At 43.1% G+C, this 22,391-nt stretch overlaps 1 protein-coding gene across 3 annotated transcripts in view; it reads right to left on the bottom strand.

Moving 5' to 3' along the window:
* The window catches only part of LAMP3 (lysosomal associated membrane protein 3), a 34,652-nt gene extending 25,875 nt beyond the window's left edge, over positions 1–8,777 (bottom strand). For all 3 annotated transcript variants that reach the window (XM_046001488.1, XM_046001487.1, XM_046001489.1), the window contains exons 1-2: positions 8,593–8,777; positions 854–1,599 (exon numbers count right to left, since the gene is read on the bottom strand). In XM_046001488.1, the coding sequence (XP_045857444.1) occupies positions 854–1,599; positions 8,593–8,641 (795 nt within the window). In that variant the 5' untranslated portion in view covers positions 8,642–8,777. The remainder of the gene's footprint in view (positions 1–853; positions 1,600–8,592) is intronic.
* Positions 8,778–22,391: the final 13,614 nt, after the last annotated feature.

The raw sequence follows: 22,391 nt of genomic DNA, 5'->3' as shown, positions 1-22,391 counted from the left end.
GGAAAACTCTAGCTTGGGAACCAGAAGCACAGCTAGTTAGTGAGCCTGAAACTCAAGTCTAGTGAGAGTTCACTTGAAAACTTCCAAGTCCCCAGAAAATCTCTCTCATTTCCAAACTGCTATGTTCAAAAGATTTTTTAAAGAAGGGGTTCTCCCACAGAAAGCAGTCCTTGAGATTTCATTTATAGCCAGTCTGCTCCTGATACATGGCATGGAATTGAATTTTTGTTAAATTAAACACATTACAAGGTAAGTGTGTTACTAGAGTTTTACAAGGAAAGATCTTGTTGTCTAATGTACTTCTGTTTCAAATGAAAACCTGAATGTGGAAGTTTCATGAAACCTGTGCCAAAAAAAGAGAAAGTATTATTTTTATGGTGATTCTTTCAGTAAATCAAATAATCTTAACCCCACCCCCACCTCTTCTAATCCTCTTGTTAACCTGGAATTTTGATGTGAATGTCACAGCTGCCTGGAACCATGGAGACCATGTAAGTCAAGCCCTTCCCTTCACAGGAGAGTTGTTGAAGCTTGAGGTCAATAGGAGGGGCAGGGCCAGGCTGGGGTCAATGTAGAACACACCTCAACACCCTGCCCACGTTGGCTAAAAGTGAGAGGTGTGCATGGTTATGATTTTGGTGTGTGCCCTCCACTAGCCAGTTGCTACCAGTTTTATTCTTAAACACATTCTAAAACAGATTCATCTTTTCATGGGGCACCTTGGAGAAAGAGGAGCTTGTAGCTATTTATTTCATTCAAAGACACAAGATGCAGGGAGAATGTCTATTCTTAGCAAGACACCCTCCCTCACAATTTCTGAAGGCAGTGTTACAGTCCTATGGCCCCAACTTACCGACTCTGTGTCTTGAACCGTTAGCTCTATCCCCATCTCGGCTTTGATACAGAGCCTGCTTCCATTTAGAACTTGGTACATTCCAGTCTTGGCTGACGAAGGCCGAGGTGCAAGAGTGGGCCCGGAAGTCGTGGCGGCAGGTGAGGCCGTGTGGGTGGTATTGTGTGCAGCTGTGGTAGGACCTGGGGCATGACTGGGTTGAGCAGACTGGTGACTGGTTGTGCTGTTATGCAGTGGGGTGGACAAGGTTGCTGGAAGGGTGTTCTGGTTCCTGGGTTGGGTGGTTTTCCTAGTTGTGTGGCTGACAGTCGATGGGCTTGTTCCTGTCGTGTGGGCCGATGGAGGGAAGGTGGTTGGCCGTGAACCTGGGCCTGCACTGGGACCAAGTGTAGCCTCAGTGAGAGAAGGCGCTGTGTGTGAGTTATTGGGTGTGGCCAAGGTTGTGACTAGGGTGTGGGTTGTGGGGCTGGTAGTCGGGGTGCTGTTTGTAGTTAGCAAGGACGTTGTTACTAGAGTTTTTACTGTTGTGTGTGTGGTTGGGAGCTCAGAGCTGGAGGTTGGGGCAGCTCTGTGAGAGGTGGTGTGACCATCCATTGATCCGGCTGCTAAAGTTTGGCTGGGGATGTGGTGAGTTAGTTGCAGGAAAGGCTTTGCTGTGGCCTCTGCTGTGGCTGCTGTTGTAGGTGGATAGTCCCCGGTTTCTGGAAACACTTGTGCTGTTATTTGACTGCCATAATGCAAAATCACTGCAAATTAGGAAACAAAAGTGTTACCACATTATGAATTCACATTAGTGAGTCCTTCCACCATCCCCATTTTAATGTTTCTTCACTACAAATTAAGGATGCATTTATTTACTTTTCTCTTTGAGATAGTGACCTTATTACACACACAGACACACACACACACTCAGAAATGTGATTCCTGGATCATATGATAGTTCTACTTCTAATTCTTCCAAAGATAAATATGATTTATTTTATTATTTCCAAACATGCTCATTTACTTTTAATGAGAAATGTGCATATGTTTAGATTTGGGTGAAATTTATAAGGATATAACAGTGAAGTGAAGATCACTGAAGATTCTACCATGAGGCCACAACTTAAAAGTTTGGTTTGCACCCATGGTTTTTACAGGGTTGTGACCACACTGCAGATATTCCTCTATGTCCAGCCCCTTTGTCTGTATGGGATGTGGTACTAACACTGTAAAGTGGTCATGCTTAGCTCGATATCTAAGTGTGGATACCCCTTCATTCCCCATCTTCCCTGTGAATCCAGACAGTTCTAGAAGGAGAGTGTTCCTGGGCGGGGTGCTGCTGTAATGCTCCAATAGAGCTGGACAGCATGAACGGTGGTAATAAAGACTTACACAGAGATATGTAGTTTGCATACAACCATACAATCCCAGGTTTGAAAGGGGTCTTGATGATCATCTAGTCCAAACCCTAATCTGATGTGTAAATTGTACCTATGAATATTTGCCATGTGTTCATCCAATCGACGCATAATTACCTCAAATGATGGGAGATTTGTTTCCCTTCCATTTTGTAATTTGCTGTGAGTGTTTGTAGAGATAGACCCGTTCGGGGCGCCTGGGTGGCTCAGTGGGTTAAAGCCTCTGCCTTCAGCTCAGGTCATGATCCCGGGGTCCTGGGATCGAACCCCACATCGGGCTCCATGCTTGGCGGGGAGCCTGCTTCCCTCTCTCTCTCTGCCTGCCTCTCTGCCTACTCGTCATCTCTGTCTGTCAAATAAATAAATTAAAAAAAAAAAGATAGACCCATTCTTGTCATTTCTTTACTTCACTCTTTGAATGGCCCAGGCTTTCTCAAGTAGGAAGGAAAGAAGGACAGCCCACCAGATGCTGTCCTTCGTAGTTTGGCTTAGATGCCGGTCTTCAGAGAGTCCTGACATCCTTATATAAATATTTCCCCACCCTACAATTCCCCCATCATGGTGTTATATTCATTGCCTGCACTGCACTAACCACAACTGGTAATTATATAAGGGGATGGTACTAACATATTTAATAGTAAGCCTGATCACCCAGTGTGTAATAGCCCTGATTGTATGTTTATTTATTGGTTTATTTATTGACTGTTCATCTCTCCCACTAGATTAAAAGCAACCTCAAGGTGGAGATTGTGTGTATTTTTTTTCACCACCAGTACTTATGCATAGAAAGTGTTCAGTGCGTATTAGTTGGATGAATAGATAACTGGATAGGTAAATTAGGATAATAGCATTGTAGACCGTCTAGGATTATTGTAAGGCTCAAACAAATGGGTTTAAATGAAGTCATCCTATGGGGCGCCTGGGTGGCTCAGTGGGTTAAAGCCTCTGCCTTCGGCTCAGGTCATGATCTCAGGGTCCTGGGATGGAGCCCCACATCAGGCTCTCTGCTCAGCAGGGAGCCTGCTTCCCCCTCCCCGCTCTGCCTGCTTCTCTGCCTACTTGTGATCTCTGTCTGTCAAATAAATAAATAAAATCTTTAAATAAATAAATGAAGTCGTCCTAGACCATCAAGAATACCTACAAATTGTGTTATTGTCACAGGTTCTCTACTGGGACCTTCTTTAGGGGTGGACCTTCTTCTGTCTCTTGAGTGTTGTGGTTTCATCGTATTTGCCCATGGTATTTACATTCACTGCAGCTGGAGCTCCTGGTGCTGGCCAGTGACTTGCGAAAACATAGGTAAAAGGGAAAGGAGCTCACTCTATGCTGGTGTTTGGAGTCCTGAAGTTCATACATAATCAAAATCATCCATAAACTCCTTTACTGTCTCCCTCTTTCATTCATTACATTTTTAAGTGGTTATTTTTCCTATAGTAATAGCAGTAAAGCATCTAAGTTATTGGACACTTACTACATGACAGGCCTTAGGTCAAGGGTCATCTTTCACCACCTCTTCTCAAAAACCCTCTGTTGGTTCTATCTCTGTCAACCTTTCAGATGAGGGAATTCACGTTTAGAAAAGTCCCATCGACTTGACCATAATCCCACAACTAGTATATTCTGGAGGTAAGACACCTAGTAAATTTTGGAGGTGAGACTTGAGCCCCTGTCTGAACCAAAGCCTGGCCTTCGATTTGGGACAGGTGGAGGTGGTGGTCATCACTGGGACGAATGGTGAGAGAAGAGACAAAAGCAGAGAAGCAAAGAGTAGGGTGCCTCTCCAGCGACACCATATCGCCAGACCCTCGTAATGGTGGTATTTGATCAGCCTTTCAAAAGCTTATATGATACAATCGTAATTATTTTCCAGAAGAAAAGTTCATACTTCAAGCCCATTATAATGCTTATGAATTATTTCTGCACAGCTGGCTTGAAAAATGAGAAAGACAAAAGCACCAGTTTAAATTGCCTTGAATAACCTTTAAGAAAGGCTTATTAATGACACTAAGTTATGTGAGACTATTTATTAAATGGGGTTTTTTTTTGTATCTGAAAATGTTCATTTGGATAATTTGTATGATACTTGAGAGTTGTGGATTTTATGGACTGTAGGTTTTCTTTGTAAGCCTTCATAAAATCACTATACGTGGAAACTTTATGCCTGCATTGTAGAGCTTGGAGCAAGATCTTTCCTTTCAAGATTGTTATGAAGGTTGACAGTCGCGGAAGATTTATTTTCACGATTCATTTGGGCTAAACCTGAGTTGCTGCTTCCTCAGTCATGACCTCAACAGAAACCCTATTAAGTTTATACTATCACTGTGGAGAAAGAGAATTCACTCCCAGAGTACCTCTGGGAATATCTTTTTTTTTTTTTTAAGATTTTATTTATTTATTTGACAGACAGAGATCACAAGAGAGGCAGGCGGAGCCGGGAGGGGGAAGTAGGCTCCCTGCTGAGCAGAGAGCCCGATGCAATGCAGGGCTCCATCCCACCACCCTGAGATCATGACCTGAGCCGAAGGCAGAGGCTTTAGCCCACTAGAGCCACCCAGGCGCCCCTCTCGAGGAATAGCTTAGAGTGATTAGCAGAGATTGCTGTAGAGAACTCTGGGAGACTGGAAAGCACTTGCCTTTTAAAAGTTCTTTTGGGAAGATCATTAGATCCTTCATAAAAATCTCACTGTCCATGTTTCATGCTTATGATCTAAAGCACACCTTTCTCAACTGAGTAGAATATCCTCACTGAGTAGCACACCCTTTAAAAGGGGGAGCCTTTCTCATAACGTAATTAAAAGTCCTCTCTCAGTAGTGATACATGAACTCAAACAAGGGAGGAAAAGCACACTGGTCGCTCATGAATGCACAGCCTCCCAAACAGAACAAGATGACTCATGGCACACGTCAAGATATACTTGGTGTGCAGGAAGTATTTATGGGGTGGCTGGATGAGATGGCAGTCATGGTGTCTTAACATCATGTGTGGCTTTGCAGTAGGCAGAAGCCTGGGCCAGCAGGTGGCTGGACCGAAAGTATCAGAGTGTGTTACAGATTGAGCCAGAGTGTGTTCCCAGAGAGAACTGGGAAATATTGTTCTAATAGTCCTCTCCTTCCCCTCTGCAGCTTCTCTCCTCCCCTTCCCATTTCCCTGTAGAAGAGGGGGCTATAAAAGATGGGCAGGTGAAAAAAAAAAAAATGGGCAGGTGATTAGATGGAAAACTGAAATGAGTAAGTACGCTGCTCATTATAATACATTCTTGAAAGTTCACATGTTAGGTATTTAATAGAACTAATGCTCTGAAAAATACTCCGTTTTATAAAGTCTATGTATATGAACACACATATTTGACCAATCTTCATCAAAATTGGGTCACAGTTCTTAAACAGGACCTTTGACTCAGTAAAGGCTTAGCTAAGTCACTGGTCTGTCTGAGACCCACAAAGAGGGCAGTGAGCAGAAGCAAGGGTAGGGCATAGTTCAGAATCTGTCTCAACCCTTCCTCTTCAAAAGAACACAGCCCTGGAGTTCATATGCTGACATGTCAAGGCCACACCCCGAATCCCCTAGTATCTTCTCTCCAGGATTCAGGAGACTTAGGAAATAAGTACCCCTGAACCTAGATCCAATGCTTGGATTCCTCTAGATGATAAGCTGCAGGAAGAGGTGCTAGAAGGTTTGGATTCCCCTACAACCCATAGAAGGAGCTGAGAGATGACTCATCAGCCCAGCCCTGGGAAAGTCAGTGACCATGCAAGGGCTTTTTCTCTAGGTACTTCCCGGAAGGCTGGTAATTTCCAGATAGCCTTTGTTCAGTGTCCCTGACACACCTAATTCGGCAGATATGTAGGAGCTTCTTCTGAGCCAGGCTCCTTGCCAGACACTGGGTCTTTGTTTTCAGGGGCTCAAAACCTTGTGAGGCAGACTCCTAAATGGACCCCATTCCTCAGTGTGACAAGCGTTATTACAGAAGGAGGCCCTGAGTGCTATAAGGTGGGGTGGGAATTCAACACCAAGACAAATTCTTTAGGCAGATAAGAAAGTAAGTGGTATCCCAGGCAGGAGGAAAAGTATGTGCAAAGACACTGGGTCTTCAGAGCCTGGTAGGTCTGGAGAACAGCAAGGCGTATGCATGATGGGAATATAAGGAAAAGGGAGATGTGTGCAGTTAGGAACAGAGTTGGGAAGTAAATGGAGCCCCATGGCCACACCTAGAGGCAGGGAACTGAATTTTAGCTCCTAAATACTTTCTCCTCCCCAGGGAGCAGAGGCAGCCCCAGCTGGGTGTAGCAGGAAGACTGTTTCTGGGTGTGTGATGCAGCAGGGGTGGGCCCTTACTTAGTAAGATTCTGTTTACAGTCACAATTTAACCTTCAATCTTTCAGCAAAAAGATATAAATCTTACCTCTGTTGCTTTCTGTGGGACTTAAGATTCAAAGAGAACCCTTATACAGAAGTAGCTCAAGCCCGGTGGCACAAACTGCTGGCTAAGTACTCCCAAATCCAGCCTCCCCTTTTTCCTTAGTAACAGAACCACAAATTCAAACCGAGCACCTGCTGCCTGGAATAAAGAATGCTACTTCCAAGACTCCTTTCCAGCTGGGTGGGAATGTGTAACTGTATTTGAGCCAAAGCAGTAGAAGCGGTGGGGTTATGTGGGCCTTCTGGGAATGCTGCTGGAAGGGGGGTCCATCACCTATGTACCCTCTCTATTGCCTTTATGTTTTCCTTTTCAAACCGGCCTACAACTGGTATGTGGTGGCTGGAGTTCCAGCAGACATTTAGAACCATGACAAGACCTTGCAGATGGGAGTCCCACACCGGACGGAGGGTCCACACTAGTGAGCTCCTGCACTGGACCTGTTATGGATTCTTCTGGGCTTGTTTTCACATGAAAGAGAAACACACACTTATTTTGCTCTTATTTGTCTATGAGGAGCAGCTAAATCTAAATGGAACCGATACAAATTTAAATCCACTCATTTTGTGGCAGAAATAGACCAGGGCAGCAAAGTGAGTGGATAAAGACTACAGAGCTAGTTTACCTAGAATCTATGCCTCTCCTATGAAAATATCCAATGGTTTTTGCTCATCTCCAATTCAACAAGTATGTCTTGACCCTACACGTGCAGGGTCCTGAAACCAGGCTTCCTGGATGCAAATCTCAGGGCTGCCACTTGCTAGATGAGTGACCACGAGGCATTCCTTAACCTGCCTCAGTACCCTCATCCAGAAAATGGGGGCCCTTCACATACTTTGCTCACCCTGGAGAATCCGCAGCTCAGAGAGGGAGAGGGCAGTAGAGGTGCTTCCGCTCCACCTCCCTGGGAATTTATTGAGCACGCACTGCATTTCTGAATCTGCCAGTCATCTGTTCACAGGTCACAGAGGCTGACTGCTAGACTGTGATCTTTTCCTTTTTTATTAGCTTGGGTTTTGCCTTTTGCCTCTAGAAGAATGTGAAACTCTATTTCTGAAAACGTGGCAGAAGTAAAACAGCCAGGATGAGGACACTGCCCGACCCTTCACCCAACTTTCCTGACAATTCATGCCACAATCAAGTGTCTCTGCTTCCCCCCAGTGGAGCGTGTTAGTGGGGCCATGGGTTTCCCTCACATGTTCAACTCAGTGCTTCTGGAAGGAATTGTGAACTAACCAGCAACTAGGTAACAGCACACAGGAGGACTCAAATGTCCTAGAGAGAAAACCCTCTTTGTGAAAGCAGGCATTGGGCACATAAAATAATCATCAAAAGCCCAGTTTCCCAGACAGCTTCTCTGACCTGGAGTATAATAGTAATTTTTTTTTTTTTTTTTTTTTAAGTCTTGACTGCTTGGCTTACACCTCTCTGAAATGGCACAATTTGCCAGACCGCATCTCATTCATCTTCACAGTTCACTGTTTATATAATGTAAACACAGCACTTCCGTTTGAGAAAAACAGGAAAAGCAAGGTATAATGTGTTTAGCAAGAGCCCCATTTCTAAAGTCTGGCTCAGTTCTCCATCTCTTAAATCTAAGCAATTTCTAAAACTCTCCCTGATAAGGTGCTCAGAAGCCATTCGGGAACAAGGTTTAGTGTCACTGTCTTCTGGAGTTGACTCCTCCTCCGCCTGACTCAGGGAAAACAAGTCCCCACTGTGAAAGCCCTTGGGAAAAACATGAAAGTGTACTCCACACATTTCAGGTAATAAGGAGGAGATCTTCCCAAGCCAAATACCTAGAGTAGCTGAAGCCATACAGCTATCTCCAGCTTGTCTGGTCCCTGGCACTAGAATGCATTTGAATCGAACAGGACCAGAGGTAGGAGGGCCACCACGGACAACCACCGGTATCACTCACCAGCCAGGGACATGAAGAGCACCACCACTGCAGAGAGCTGCCAGGGCATGGCTGGGGAGCCAGAGATAACCTCTCGTCACCAGGGGCTGGCTCTGCTGCTGCTCCTCGGCCTCACTCAGCTCCTCTCCCTCTTCTGAATAGCACGAGCTTAATTCCAGGGCAGGCTCCAGAACAAAGAAGATACCTCTCTTCACCCCTCATTCACTTGCGGCAGAGAAACCAACGTCACTTTCATTATGACAAGTAGCTGAAACGCCCTCTCAAGGGGTAGGTAGGCTGAGTGGGGAGGGAAACCAGAAGTGGCCCTTGTGTGAAAGCAGCCACTTTCATCTCTGCCTTTAGTGTTGGTGAGGGGTGGGCAATACCCACCCCCTCTACTCCAGCCGAGGCGAAGGGCATCTGAGACCATTTCTGCACAAGAGATGGAGGATGTGGCAGTGCCAACTTCCTTCTCTCAGAAGGTGGGTCTCCATTTTCCTCTAAGATCTTGAGCACGTTTCTCCTCAGCCGGGAGAGAAACAGCCCCTCAGTCATGAAGGTGAGCAGATGTCTGAAAACTCAGTGGTGAGAACCCTGTTTCTGTGTGTATTCATGAAGAGTCTGAGGTAACTGCTTTATGCCCATGGCCACCTCTCCTTGTGGAGACCATAAGGAGTCCGAGCTTAGGAGTCAGGGAGAGCTGGGTTTGAATGTGGCCACCAGTTGTATGGCCTTGGGTAATGCCTCTGAGCCTCAGTTTCTTCTGCCGTATAATAGGAATGATATTGCCTCCTCCCAAGTTGTTTACCTGGAACACACACAAAAAAATACTCAATATCTTGGAAAAGCAACCTTTCCATGTCCTCTCTCCTTCCTCTACTAATCAGATAGAACAATGATGGTCTATCTCTTAGGACTGCGAGTCCCAATGAGGAATACACATTCAGGAAGTATATTAGGATTATCTTCTGATTACTAGGTTTAGGGCTTTCAGCTTAGTCTCAAATAATTTCCTGAAAAACAACTTTGGCTACAATTATTTGATCATATTATGTTGCTCTAACCACTCTAACCAAGCAAATTTGCCAGAGTAGTGTGTTTCCAAATTGGATTTTTACGGTGGAGGATGAAAATTAATGTGTGTCAGTTGATCTAATTTTTGCAACTACCTGCCTAATATTCTGGACTTTGAGTCAATTTATTCTACAGACAGTAATTAAGCAGATACTATATGCCAGGCATTCTTCTTACTCCATTTAAGCCCTACAGCCACCCTATGTGGGCACTGTTATCATTGCTGTCTCATTTCACCAATAGGGAAACTGAGATCTGAGAGGTTAGGTGACCTGCCCAAAGTCACTTAGGTAATAAATCGAGAAATTGGGTTGTGAATCCAGTTTGGCTTGAGAGTCTAGGATTTTAAGCATCACGTACTAAGTGTTCTAAACTAGAATATAAATTTTCAAGTTGCTCGATACCTAGAGGAGAAATAATAGTTATTAATATAGGATAATAGCCAGAGTGACTGATCAGTTGTTTGTTGCTTAGAGCTACACTAAATGAGAAAAGGAATAGTCAGAGATGACTTGGTTGTTGTTGGACCTCGGAGAGACTTTGAAGGTTGTAGGGGATGTAGATAGTTGGAGAATAGTAATAATACTATTTCTAATAGTAGTAATAGTAGTAGTAGTAGTAGTAGTAGTAGTAGTAGTAGTAGTAGTAGTAAAAGTATTTCCATATAAGGAATCTCTACTATGTGCCTAGCACTGTGTAATACATATGGTACTCTTCAAGGTGGATTTTTTTTTAAAGTAAGTTCCAACGCAGGGCTTGAACTCGCAACCCTGAGATCAAGACTTGAGCTGAGTTGGACACTTAACCAACTGAGCCATCCAGGTGCTCCTCAAGGCAGATTTTTTTAAAAAATATTTTATTTATTTATTTGACAGACAGAGATCACAAGTAGGCAGAGAGGCAGAGGGCGGGCGGGGGAGAAAGCTCCCTGCGGAGCAGAGAACCCAATGCAGGGCTCACTCCCAGGACCCAGGGACCATGACCCCAGCCAAAGGCAGAGGCTTTAACCCACTGAGCCACCCAGGCACCCCTCAAGGCAGATTTTTTTTAAATTCCAATTTTATTGATGTGGAATCTGAATCACCCAGCATCATGCAATAGGCTAAGATTGGCATCATGACCTATTTAGCCCTGAAGTCTGTGCCCTTTCTCCTAGCACCCAGGGAGCAAAATCTCTTGAGTGGTTATAGCCCTGACTGGAGAATACTGGAGAAAAAGTGGGGAATATGGTTGAAAGGTCAAGTTAGTGTCATTTTGGAAAGGCAAAAAACCCAGACTGAGGAGTTCAGCCTCAACCTAGAGGACATGGGGGTCACTGAAAGTTGTACATGGGAGCAGCAGTTAGCCTGATAAATAGTAAGGGCTCTGTGGCTTTAGGGAAGAAGGCTCAACCATTGATTCAGTCAACATTTACTGGAGGGTGTCTGAAACCAGTCTCCTGAGGAGGTCAGAGGATCAGAGTTTTGGAGTTGTTTATCAGGACTCCTGCCTTTGACTAGAGAAGAGATGCCCCAGCTGGGTGTTTCAGAAGCTACCAGAAACTCTAAGAACTGTGTCAGATATATTCCATAAATTTGGATATGTTATAATTTAACTTTAATTCATCCGAAATTATTTTCTAATTTCCAATGTGATTTCTTCTTTGACCTATTATTAGGGTTATTTAAGAGTTTGATTTTAATTTCCACATATCTGTGAATCCCCCAAATTTCCTTCTGTTATTGATTTCTAGTTTTGTTCCATTAGGATTGGAGAACCTACTTATGATGTCAATTCCTTCATATTTATTGAGGCAACAAGTTAATATGTTATGGCTTAAAATACAATCTATCCTGAAGAATATTGTTTGAGCATTTAGACAAATGTGTATTCTGCTTTTGTTGAATGTGGAGCATTCTCTGGTTGTCTGTTCTAGTTAGTCTATAGTGTTTGAGACTATTTCCTGTTTGGTTTTTTTTTTTTTTTTTTTTTTGTCTAATTGTTTTATCCATTGAAAGTAGGGTTTTAAAAACTCCAATTACTGTTGTTGTATTGTCTATTTCTTCCTTCAGTTCTGTCCATGTTTGCTTAATGTTTTTGGGGGCTCTGCTGCTAGACTTCTCTGTGTTAATGACTTTTATATATTCTTGATAGAATGACTCTTTTGTCATTAGAAAATGTTCTTTGTCTTGTAACACTTTTTGTTTTAAAATTTACTTTTCTAATATTACTATGGGTACTCCAGTTCTCATTTGGTTACTCTGTATATGGTATATCATCTTCTATCTTTTTGTTTTCAATCTATTTGAGTCTTGAAGTGTAAATCTGAAGTGTGTCTTTGTAGATAGCATATAGTGGGATCGTGTTTTTTTACTCATTCTGCCAGTACCTGCACCTTAATTGGTGTGTTTAATCCATTTACATTTAATGTTATTCAGGTATTCTATATTCTTCCATTTTTCTATTGTTTTATTAATTCTTGCAAGAGAGAAGTTGAGATATTGGACTATAATTATGGATTATTTATTCTCTTTGTAGTTCTGTTTTTGCTTTGTGTATTCTGAAGCTCTGTTATTGATGTGTAAACAGTTAAGATTGCTATATCCTCTTGATGGATTAGCTATTTTATCATTTTTTAATGATCTTCTTTATTTTGGTCATATTTTTTATTCTGAGACCTGCTTTGTTTTATAGTAACATAGTGATTCTGGCTTTTTTTTTTTTTTTTTGGAATAGAGTTAGCATGGGGTATCTTTTCCCATTCTTTTACTTTTAATCTATTTGTGTCTTTAAACTGAGGCATATTAAAAAATTTTTATATTTGAGGGGTGCCTGGGTGGCTCAGTGGTTTAAGCCTCTGCCTTTGGCTCAGGTCATGATCTCAGGGTCCTGGGATTGAGCCTGCATCTTGTTCTCTGCTCAGCAGGGAGCCTGCTTCCCCCTCTCTCTCTTCCTGCCTCTCTGCCTCCTTGTGATCTCTTTCTCTGTGTCAAATAAATAAATAAAATATTTTAAAAAATTTTTTGTATATTTGAGCAAAAATCGATTCAAATAAGGCAGTGCCAAACCAGAAGTGATTAGGAGCACTCCACTGTCAGGTGCTAGTGGAAAGACTTTCATAGAGAAGAGGTGGAAGCGAAGCAAGGAAATTATTCAAGTAACTATAGCTTAAGTGTTGCATTCTTTGAGAAAAGCTGGCTGGCTCTTTGTGATTGGTTGTACTTAGGTTTCAGTTTCCTAACCTTGAGGCATTATAGGCATAGGTTTTGGTTTGCTTGCCTAAGCTGCTAAGGCATTAAAACCACTCAGTCTGATGGCCTTCTTGTTTAGTTAATCTAAAAATACTTAAAGTGGGTTTCTTAAAGCAGGCCACAAGAGTGTTCCTCTTTTTTTTTTTTTTTTTAAATATCCATTTGACAATCTCTCATTTTTAATTGAGGTGTTTAGACCATATGATAGATTATGTTTATATCTACCATCTTGGTAATTATTTTCTATTTTTCCTATCTGTTCTTGGTTTCATTTCTCCTCTTTCTCTACCAACTCCTGGATTAATTGCATTTTAAAAATTCCATTTCATCTCATTTGTTGGCTTATGTGTTATAACTCTGCATGTTATTTTAGTGTTTGCTTTAGAGTTTACAGGATATAACTTTAAGGTGTCACAATGTACCTTCAAATGATTCAATAACACGTCACACTTTACAACAGTATACTTCAATTTCTTCCTCTTGGCATCAGTTCTATTGTTGTCATACATTTTAATTCTCTGTTTATTATACATTCCACAACATATTGTTATTATTTTTTACTTAAGCAGTCAGTTACCTTTTTAGAGATATAAATAATGCACCTACTCATGTGATGATGATTTCTTGCAGTTTTCATTCCTCTGTGTAGATCCTTGGTTTCTTGTTACTATAGTTACACACTTCCGACTCCTCAAGTGTTACCTATGTTTAAGGTATGGATTTGTTTGCCCAATGTTTTCCTCAGTGTCTTCTCCACCTGCAGCTTAGGTCTTCCCTGGTGTCTGTCAGACAGCCTCTCAGCCCACTGTTGCTTGTTGGCCAATGCTTGTCAGTTGGCCTGGGGCTGAGGATGAGTGCTCAGTTCTCACTGAGACTCAGTCAAGCAGGCATTATGTCCCCAGGTCTTGGGGTGAGAGTTTATGCGTGGTCTTCCAAGTACCTCCTCCCCCAGCAGCTCTGGGCCGGAAACATATTCCTGCCTGTCCCGCAGGATCAGATTTGGTTTTTATTCGGTTGTCTTTCCTGAGCTACTGTTGGATTTGCCAGCCCCCTAAAAAGTGTAAGTGTTTATTGCCCCTTCTCTGGCATTGAGTTCTGCTTTTGTTCTGTAGGAAAGATAGGGCAAGAGGATCTGAGCATAGTTTCATGCCTTTCCTGCAGCAACTGATATTCCTCTCTCCTGGTTTGTGACAAGAAGGTTGCTTTCTTAGGACTTCTGCTAATCATTTTTGTGAGTGTGTAGTGAGGCTCTTGCAGAAAAATCTATAAGCGGATGCAAATTTCCATGATACCTGTGGCCCCCAGGGTTTCTATTTTCTCTTGCCAACTCATTGTAGGTCTTTGCTTCAGGTAAACAAGTGCTGGAGTCCCATCTCCCTTTGAAGGCGTCTTTTTTTAGATTTCAGGTTACATGGTCGCCCTATGAGCTGAGCTCTTTCATGGGTCCAAGAAAAGTTAATTTGCATATTTTCCAGATTTTTTTGATCTTGTAAGTATGAGAATGGTACTCTTTCTAGTTTCCTACATCTCAGGCAGAAGACATTATTTTAAATAACTGCATAGAGTTCAATTGTATGCCAATACAATACTTTATTATCCAGCTTTTTATTATGTAATATACTTATCTATTGTTTAGCAAACTACCCTAAAACTTAGCAGTTTAAAACAACTTCTATTATCTCATGGTCTTCTAGTAATGACTTCCAGGGCAGCTTAGCTGGGTTCTTCTGGTTCTTCTTAGTCAAGACATCAGCTGGAGCTAAAGCTATCTAAAGGCTTGACTAGGGCTGGAGACCAATTCCAAGGAGGCTCATTCCCATGGCCGTTGGCAGGAGGCTTCAGCTCCTGCTCCATGGGTCTCTCCATAGAGCTGTTTCACTGTCCTCTCAGTATGGTAGCTTGCTTCTTCCACGGGGAGTAAGCCAAGAGAGAGAATGAGGAAGAAGCCAAAATGCTTTTTTTTTCTTTTTTTTTTTTATATTTTATTTATTTGACAGAGAGAAATCACAAGTAGGCAGAGAGGCAGGCAGAGAGAGAGGAGGAAGCAGGCTCCCCGCGGAGCAGACAGCCAGACGCTGGGCTCTATCCCAGGACCCTGAGATCATGACCTGAGCCGAAGGCAGAGGCTTTAACCCACTGAGCCACCCAGGCACCTCAAAGCCAAAATGCTTTTTATAACCCAGTCTTAGAAGTCAGTTACCATCACTTATATCACATTCTCTTTATTAAGGCCACAAATACAGCCACACTCAAAGGGAAGATAATTTGACTCTACTCTTTGAAGAGAGTAGTATCAATTTGGGGATAAATTTTAACACTATCACAGACAGGGTGTTCCCCACCTCACATTACTTTTTTTCCTATTAAAAGTAATGTTAAGGGGCACCTGGATGACACAGTCCATTGAGGGTCCAACTCTTGATTTCAGCTCAGGTCTGATCTCGGGGTCATGAGATTGAGCCCCACACTGGGCTCTGTGTTCAGCACTGAGTCTGCTTGTGTCTTTCTCTCTCCCCCTCCTTCTGCCCCTCCTTACTGTGCGCTCTAAAATAAATTTTAAAAAAAAAGAGTAATGTTAAAATGAACATCTGTATCCCTTGTTAATTTGTATGGATATGATATTAAAATAAATTCCTAGAATTGGAATTGCTAGATCAAATCATATACATATTTTAAAATGTTGAAAGCTGTTATAAGTTGTCTTCTATTATAAATTAGTAACTTAGTACTAGTTTACACTTTTACCATCAGTCTATGAGGTGCTGGCTTTCTTGTATCTTCTCCAACACTGAGTTAATTATCAAAGTTTTAAATGTTGGACAGTTTGGTAACGAAAACTGAATATCATTGTTTTGCTTCTTTTCATATATTTAATTAATTTTCCTGTGTATATTCATGTCCTTTGCCCATTTTTCTATTGTTTTTATTGATTTATAAATCTCTTTATATATCAAGGAAAATTAGTCTTTTACCATATGTTCCGAAAATGTATGTTTTGGGTTTCTTTTTTTAAGATTTTATTTTTATTTGACAGAGAGGTCACAAGTAGGCAGAGAGGCATGCGGGGGTGGGGGGGGGGAAGCAGGCTCCTGCTGAGCAGAGAGCCCGATGCAGGCCTTGACCCCAGGACCCTGAGATCATGACCTGAGCTGAAGGCAGAGGCTTAAACCACTGAGATACTCAGGCACCCCGTTTTAAGTTTCTAATTGTTCCTTTGTTCTATATATGTTTTTGCCTCTTACACAGCCTCTATTGTCCGGATTTCCTTTTGTAGCTTCTGGTTTTCATTTTTGCTGAGACAGGCTTTACTGTATTCAAAATTATTTTTAAATGTTTTGATTTTCATGATTTCTTTAAGTCACATAATAGAACAATATGAATAATTTTAAGGGTCAAGGTGAAACTTATCCTTCCCCCCGCCATATTTGCTATCTAGTGGTCCCAGTACCACTTTCACACATAATTCATCTTTTTTGTTTAGAACTAATTTGAAATGCCTTTTTCATGCTTGAAATTCTGAGATGAATTTGAGTACATTTCAAGATTCTCTACTCTGTTCCTCTTATGTTCATTTCCATAGTATGTATTCTCTGGTACATTAAAATAGTATATAAATCTACAATTTTTCTATTTTATAGCCATATTTGAGGGGCTGCTGGGTGGCTCAGATGGTTAAGCATCAGCCGTCAGCTCAGGTCATGATCTCAGGGTCCTGGGATTGAGCCCCACATCAGGCTCCCGGCTGAGCCTAAAGGAGCCTGCTTCTTCTCCCTCTGCCTTTCCCCCTGCTTCTGCTCTCTCTCTCAAATGAATAAATAAAATCTTTTTTTTTAAAGCCATATTTGAAAGTTTATTCATACTTAAAAAATAATACCAGATTATAGATGCAATTGACACATTTTATAGAGAATTGGTGAAGCTATGCTTTCTATCCTCATCTGACAGTAAACCTGGAACTCTAGAGGCACTTGAAATCTGTTGACTGAGCAAGCAAATGTTAGCGTAGTAATCCTGGCCTAGGAGTTATAAGACTGGATTCTAGTCCCTGCTTTGCTTCAGGCTCACTGGTGACAGTGACACTTAAGTGTCAAAGCTGTAGTCGAGAACTAGGTTTCCAACCCCTCTCGTAGCTTGGTGTGGCCATGCAAGAAGGCTTTCACTAAAGAAATATAAGAAAATATACTCTGTGACACTTGTAGGCTAGGTCTTAAAATGTTGCAGTCTTCTAAGTTCTTTTTCCTTCCTGCAAGCTCCAAGTTGGGCATCCCTGAGACACGCTTTTGACACATAGACAAGGACAAAGTTCTAGAAGCTGGTGGAAAAACCAGAACTTGGGACACCCAATAACTGTGTAGAGCACAGCAGGCTGCATACACAATCCAGGCTGTCTCATGAGACATAACTATTCTTTAATGAGCTATATGGCTAGATCTCTGCTACAGCAGCTTTCCCCTTACTAGTATGCAAGCAAAGTTATAGTCCACAAAGAAAAGGATTCTGTGGTCAAACAGGTCTGGGAAATTATGAGTTTAACAAAAATATACAGACTTCCTTCATGAAAGAGTTCTCAAATCCTTTAATTCACTAACTGAGATCAACAAAAGGAGAATTAAAATATGTAGTATTTAAAAAATATATTTAAACTTTTTTTCAACATGGGATTAACTCATTGAACTCCTACACTCTTCTGCCTATTTTGCAAAATATGCTCTGGGAAATGCTGATTTAGAGGATATCTATCTTGTTTAATTATTCCATAAGGCATGGCTGGTGTTCAGTGTAGACTCAGACAGCTTTCACAGATCCAGGGCTGGTTTTAGCTGGGGCACCTTCTTGTGGGGCTGCAGCATGCCCAGTCCTCGGCAGCATGTTGAAATGAGTCCCTTTAGTGGGCAACAGGCAACTCTAGCAAACTATGGATGACTGGATGACTTGAATAACTGGCTGGAAGATTGTATCTGGTTTTGAATTCTTTTCCATTTACTCAAATAGAAAGAAGACATAAGTTTCTTTATTATTTACCCTTTACTGTTATTTCTGTTGTTTCTCTGAGAGGACACCTATGAGCAGAGCAAAAGTGTGGGGGTTAGCCAAAGGAGCCAGAGTGGAAGGGGAGAGTGGGCTACCACAGAGCACCTGGGGGCATCATTACCAATGATGACTGGTCCTGACATGGTTCCTCTGGTCGTCCACTGTGATGCAAGTTTTAGGGAGAGGCTCCTCAGGTGAGGCCCGGGGGTTTGAGCACTTTGCACTCTGCCAGTACCACCAAGTGTGGCTGGTTTGGTAAATTCAGAAAATGACTGATGTCCAAAGGACTGAGAAAGCTTTGGGCTGTTCCTATAGCGGGCACATGGTTAGTCAATGGTCAAGTGTTGAAGAGGATCCAAGTGATGTGTTTTCTGATGATTCTGATAGAATCCAGAGACTCTTCTGTCCAGCTCCAGGTCTTACATATTCTCTTTGAGAAACGTATATGGTGATTGATAAGACGACTAGAGAGCCAAAGCAGAGAAGTGTGCTAGAAACATACTCAAGACTGACTGACTGAACGTGTTCTATAAAAAAGCGTGAAAATATGCCATCATAGGTTGGGACGGACTCTATTTTCTTTAGACTAGGTAGACCTGTCCAGTGCTCTTCATGCAACAAAGGGCCCTATGTGCTTTTAAAAATCCCAATTTGTTAATTCACAGGCTTGGGCACGTTGTAAATCAGGTTCCCCACTTTGGGAAGGCATCCCCGCAAACTTTCAAGGGGTGTTGCTTGCAGTTGTAGGTTATGATTGGTTCACCAAGAGCTCAGTTCCCACCATGCTGGTCAGCAGAACTCCCCTAGAAGATCCCACAGGGGCTCTCCTCTGCTCCTGTCTGCCTCCTCTGCAGCTGGCCTCACCGGCACCTCACAGCTGGCTGGTCTCAACCCTCCTCCTTCCCCACAGATGTTTAAGAACTGGGAATCAAAAGGTAGAGGAAGGAGGGACTCACCTCCAAGGGTAAGTGTGGAGGAGTGAATGGACCAAGGATAAAACCAGAAGTGAGCTGAAAAATTCCAGAAATGACAAGTCAGAGAACCTGCTAGGCTGTGACTGGAATGGTAAGACTAGGAAGAGCATTGACTCTTGAGGTTGCTTCCTACTCTCTTGCAGACTGGCTGTGTGGACCAAATGAGGCTCTATCCGTCAAGTACGAGGGCCAGCCCTAACATTAGTGCCTTTCTGAGCCCTGTGGCCTAGCGGCCTCTGCCAATGCATCCTCCCTGCCATGCATCGCTCCTCCACCCTCTGTGTCTGTGCACGACCAGGATGTTCTTCTCCTCCTCCACCTGGAGAAAACGCCTGCTCCAGGAGACCCAGCCCTGAAGTCAGATCATCCCTGACTACACCAGGAAGGCAGTAGCAGGGTTCCATGCCCCCATGTTATTTGTCACACTGTGTTGTGATGATGTTTCCACATCTGTCTCCCCCAACTGTACTGAGAGCTTCTCACTCATCTTCATGCCTTCCTGGTCTCTCCTGATGCCAGCACCTTCCTGAGGACAGGGGTGCTCAGGAAATAGGTACTGAACAAACAAACAAACAAATGTTCTATGGCCAAAATGGAAAACAATGCAAGTAGGAGGAAATAAGATTTCCTATGGGTTTGGAAACAACTTTATTTTTGTGTTCAAACAATCAATATTGTAGTCTACAAATGGGAAACACACTCCATTGAGAAAGATATTTTGTTGTGAGGAAAGGGGCACAAGAGGATAGCTCCACAACATAACTTCCTGAAAAACTGCGAAGAACACTCTGTTGGACAGTTTTGCTGAAGAGCCTCTCCCTGATGGTCTGTCCCTTAGTCTCTGCCCTTTTTTGGCCATGTAGTCAAAGGACTTCTTTATGAACAAAGTGAGATACTTATTTTTGTTTTCTTGAATTCTGAAGTGATTTTCTTGAATCACATGGGAGACAGTCCTCAGATGTTTAAGAAGTTCCCACTCCATTCCAGAAACAAATCAGGGAACAAAAACTTAGCCAGATCCCATGTCCAGTGAAAAGTTAAAATCAAATCACGCTAACAATTTCAAAACTAACTAAATCCAAAACTAGCTTTAAAAGTAAACAACTCTAGAGCTCAGGGTGCTGGTTATTAGCCTTGATTTCTTAGCTTTCAGCCCACCCTTCTAATCTCTGCTTTGTGGGCTGGGGCCACTCACCTCTTTTGCCAGCTGTTCCCTGTGAAGCCTGGCCAATCGAGCAGACTGACCAGAGGACAGAAGAGGGGAGAGGGACCTCTGTGTACCTGAGTTCCTGTCAGCATCCGCCTAGCAACTGGTCTGCACTCTGAGAGCAATATCTGGTTTCAGTTACCACCCCCCACCCGCCCCACCCGCTTCGAAGACACCAGCACCAGCTGGCAGTTCCCAGACTAACTTCCAGCTCCTGGGACACCTGTCCAATGGGGTAGCACTTCCTCCTCAGAGGACTAACCCCATCTATGCAAGGCCACCTCCAATTTCTTCCCTTTGCTCCCTCAGCCCTTGGGCTGGTAGCCGCTTCTTGCAGTTAACATCTCCATGGTATCACATCATCACTTTTTTCCGTCTTAAACTCTCCAATAGCTGGATAACAATTCTTCATACTAAATTCTCTCTGTTAAAATAACTGATGTCCTGACTCTCTTTTGTTTGGGTTCCCTAGACAAAGTAATTCTAATATTAAATAATTCTGAAAATAAATCTGAAAATGAAAGAAGTAAAAATACAGAACAGAAAAAAATTTTTAAGTGGCAAAGATATAACTGAAAAATAATAATTGAGAATAAATAACTGAAAATAACTGAAAACTAATATCTCAAAACTCTGAAAATAAAAAATTCAGGAAATATAATGTTCAAAAATGCAACAATTGAAAATAAAATAATTTAAAAACAAATGACTAAAAGATAATTAATAAATGAATATAAAAATAAACAACCCCACTCTAAAATAACTAAAAATAACTGTGACTATAAATAACTAAAACTAACAAGAGAAAAAACTCTAAAATAACTAAAAACACTTTTTTCTGAAAATAATTCAAAAATAATTTTAAAACTTCCAGTGAGGGGCGCCTGCGTGGCTCAGTCATTATTAAGCGTCTGCCCTCGGCTCAGGTCATGATCCCAGGATCCGCGGATGGAGCCCCATGTCAGGCTTCCTGCTTAGCCTAAGGTTGGCTTCTCCCTTTCCCTCTGCCACTCCCTCTGCTTGTGATCTCTCTCTCTTGTCAAATAAATAAAATAAAATAAAAAGAACTTACAGTGAATTTTTAGTAGCTAAATAAGTAACAAAATATTTATAAATAAGTAACTTTAAAGCTATGAAATGAAATAACTAGAAAACTAAAAATAGAGGTTAATTAAAAATTAATTAATATAACGAAAAATAAAAATTAACTGAAACTAATTTTAAAAACCAATAAATCTAAAACGAAATACCTCAGACATTAACTTGGAACCAACCCTCTCTGAAACGGTACAATCCTGGAACAAAGTAACACAAACACCACAGAAACGTTCTTGTGGGGTTTCAGGGAGAAGAGCACAGGCCTGCCCCTGTAGAGTTTCGGCTCCTCCAAGGCTCGGGGAGGAGATTCTCAACGGATCTCCCCACTCCCGCCCCGGGAAAAATTTGGCAACGTCTGAAGGCATTTTTTGATTGTCATAATTTGGGTGAACGGGTGGGAGAGGGCTGTTACTGGCATCTTGCGGGAAGAGGCCGAGGATGCTGTGAAATATCCTACAATGCGTTAAGACTGCCCTCCCCTCCCCGACATAGAATTCCCCAGCCCCCAAAGTTAGAGTGCAACGTCGAGAAACCTTGGGCAGAGCGGTCCAGGACTGGGCTTCGCTAACCTCTGCAGACGCGGGTAGAGCCGCTCCGGGGCTCGCGGGGTTCTCCGGGGTTCGTGGGGGTGGGGGGGGTGTTCCGGCGCTCGCGCAGGCGCGTGAACAGCCCCGAGGCTCGCCTGCCTCTGCACGAGACTCCGCGCAGGCGCGTGTGGAGGGAGCACCGGAGGTTGCGGGTCTCTCTGCCCACGGTCCGGAGGTTGCGCAGGCGCGTGGGGAGCAGCTTCCAAGTTCTCTGCGGCTCATACGGGGAGGGTGGGCTCCCCCGGCAAGCCGTGGCCCCTTCCTCAGTCTTCGGGAAGGTGGTCCTGGCCCTTCCCCCGCGCCAGGGTGACAGATTCGGAGGGTCCGAGGCCCCTTGGCTGCTTTCTGTGTAAGGGTGGGCCGGGCCGCCAGCGGAACGAAGGCGGCCTGGGGGCCTCGGCCGAGCGGGGAGCCGCGCGCGATGGGCTGGTGCCAGTGTCGGTTCTCTGGGGAGAGGATCCTCAGGCATCCTTCCCTCGCCCGCACTGCTTATGCCCCTAAGCTAGTTGTCCCCCCCACCGCAGGGGCGAGCAAGCCAGTGGACCCTGGCTTAGTTTTGTTTGTTGTCCTGAAATTCCAACAAGAGTCAGGGGAGCAATGGCTAACCAGCTCGCTTCCT

Source organism: Meles meles, chromosome 4 (genome assembly GCF_922984935.1).
Source record: "Meles meles chromosome 4, mMelMel3.1 paternal haplotype, whole genome shotgun sequence".
NCBI classification, from domain to species: domain Eukaryota; kingdom Metazoa; phylum Chordata; class Mammalia; order Carnivora; family Mustelidae; genus Meles; species Meles meles.
The sequence above is the reverse complement of the archived record's forward strand: the minus strand, read 5'-3'. Positions and strand labels throughout refer to the sequence as shown.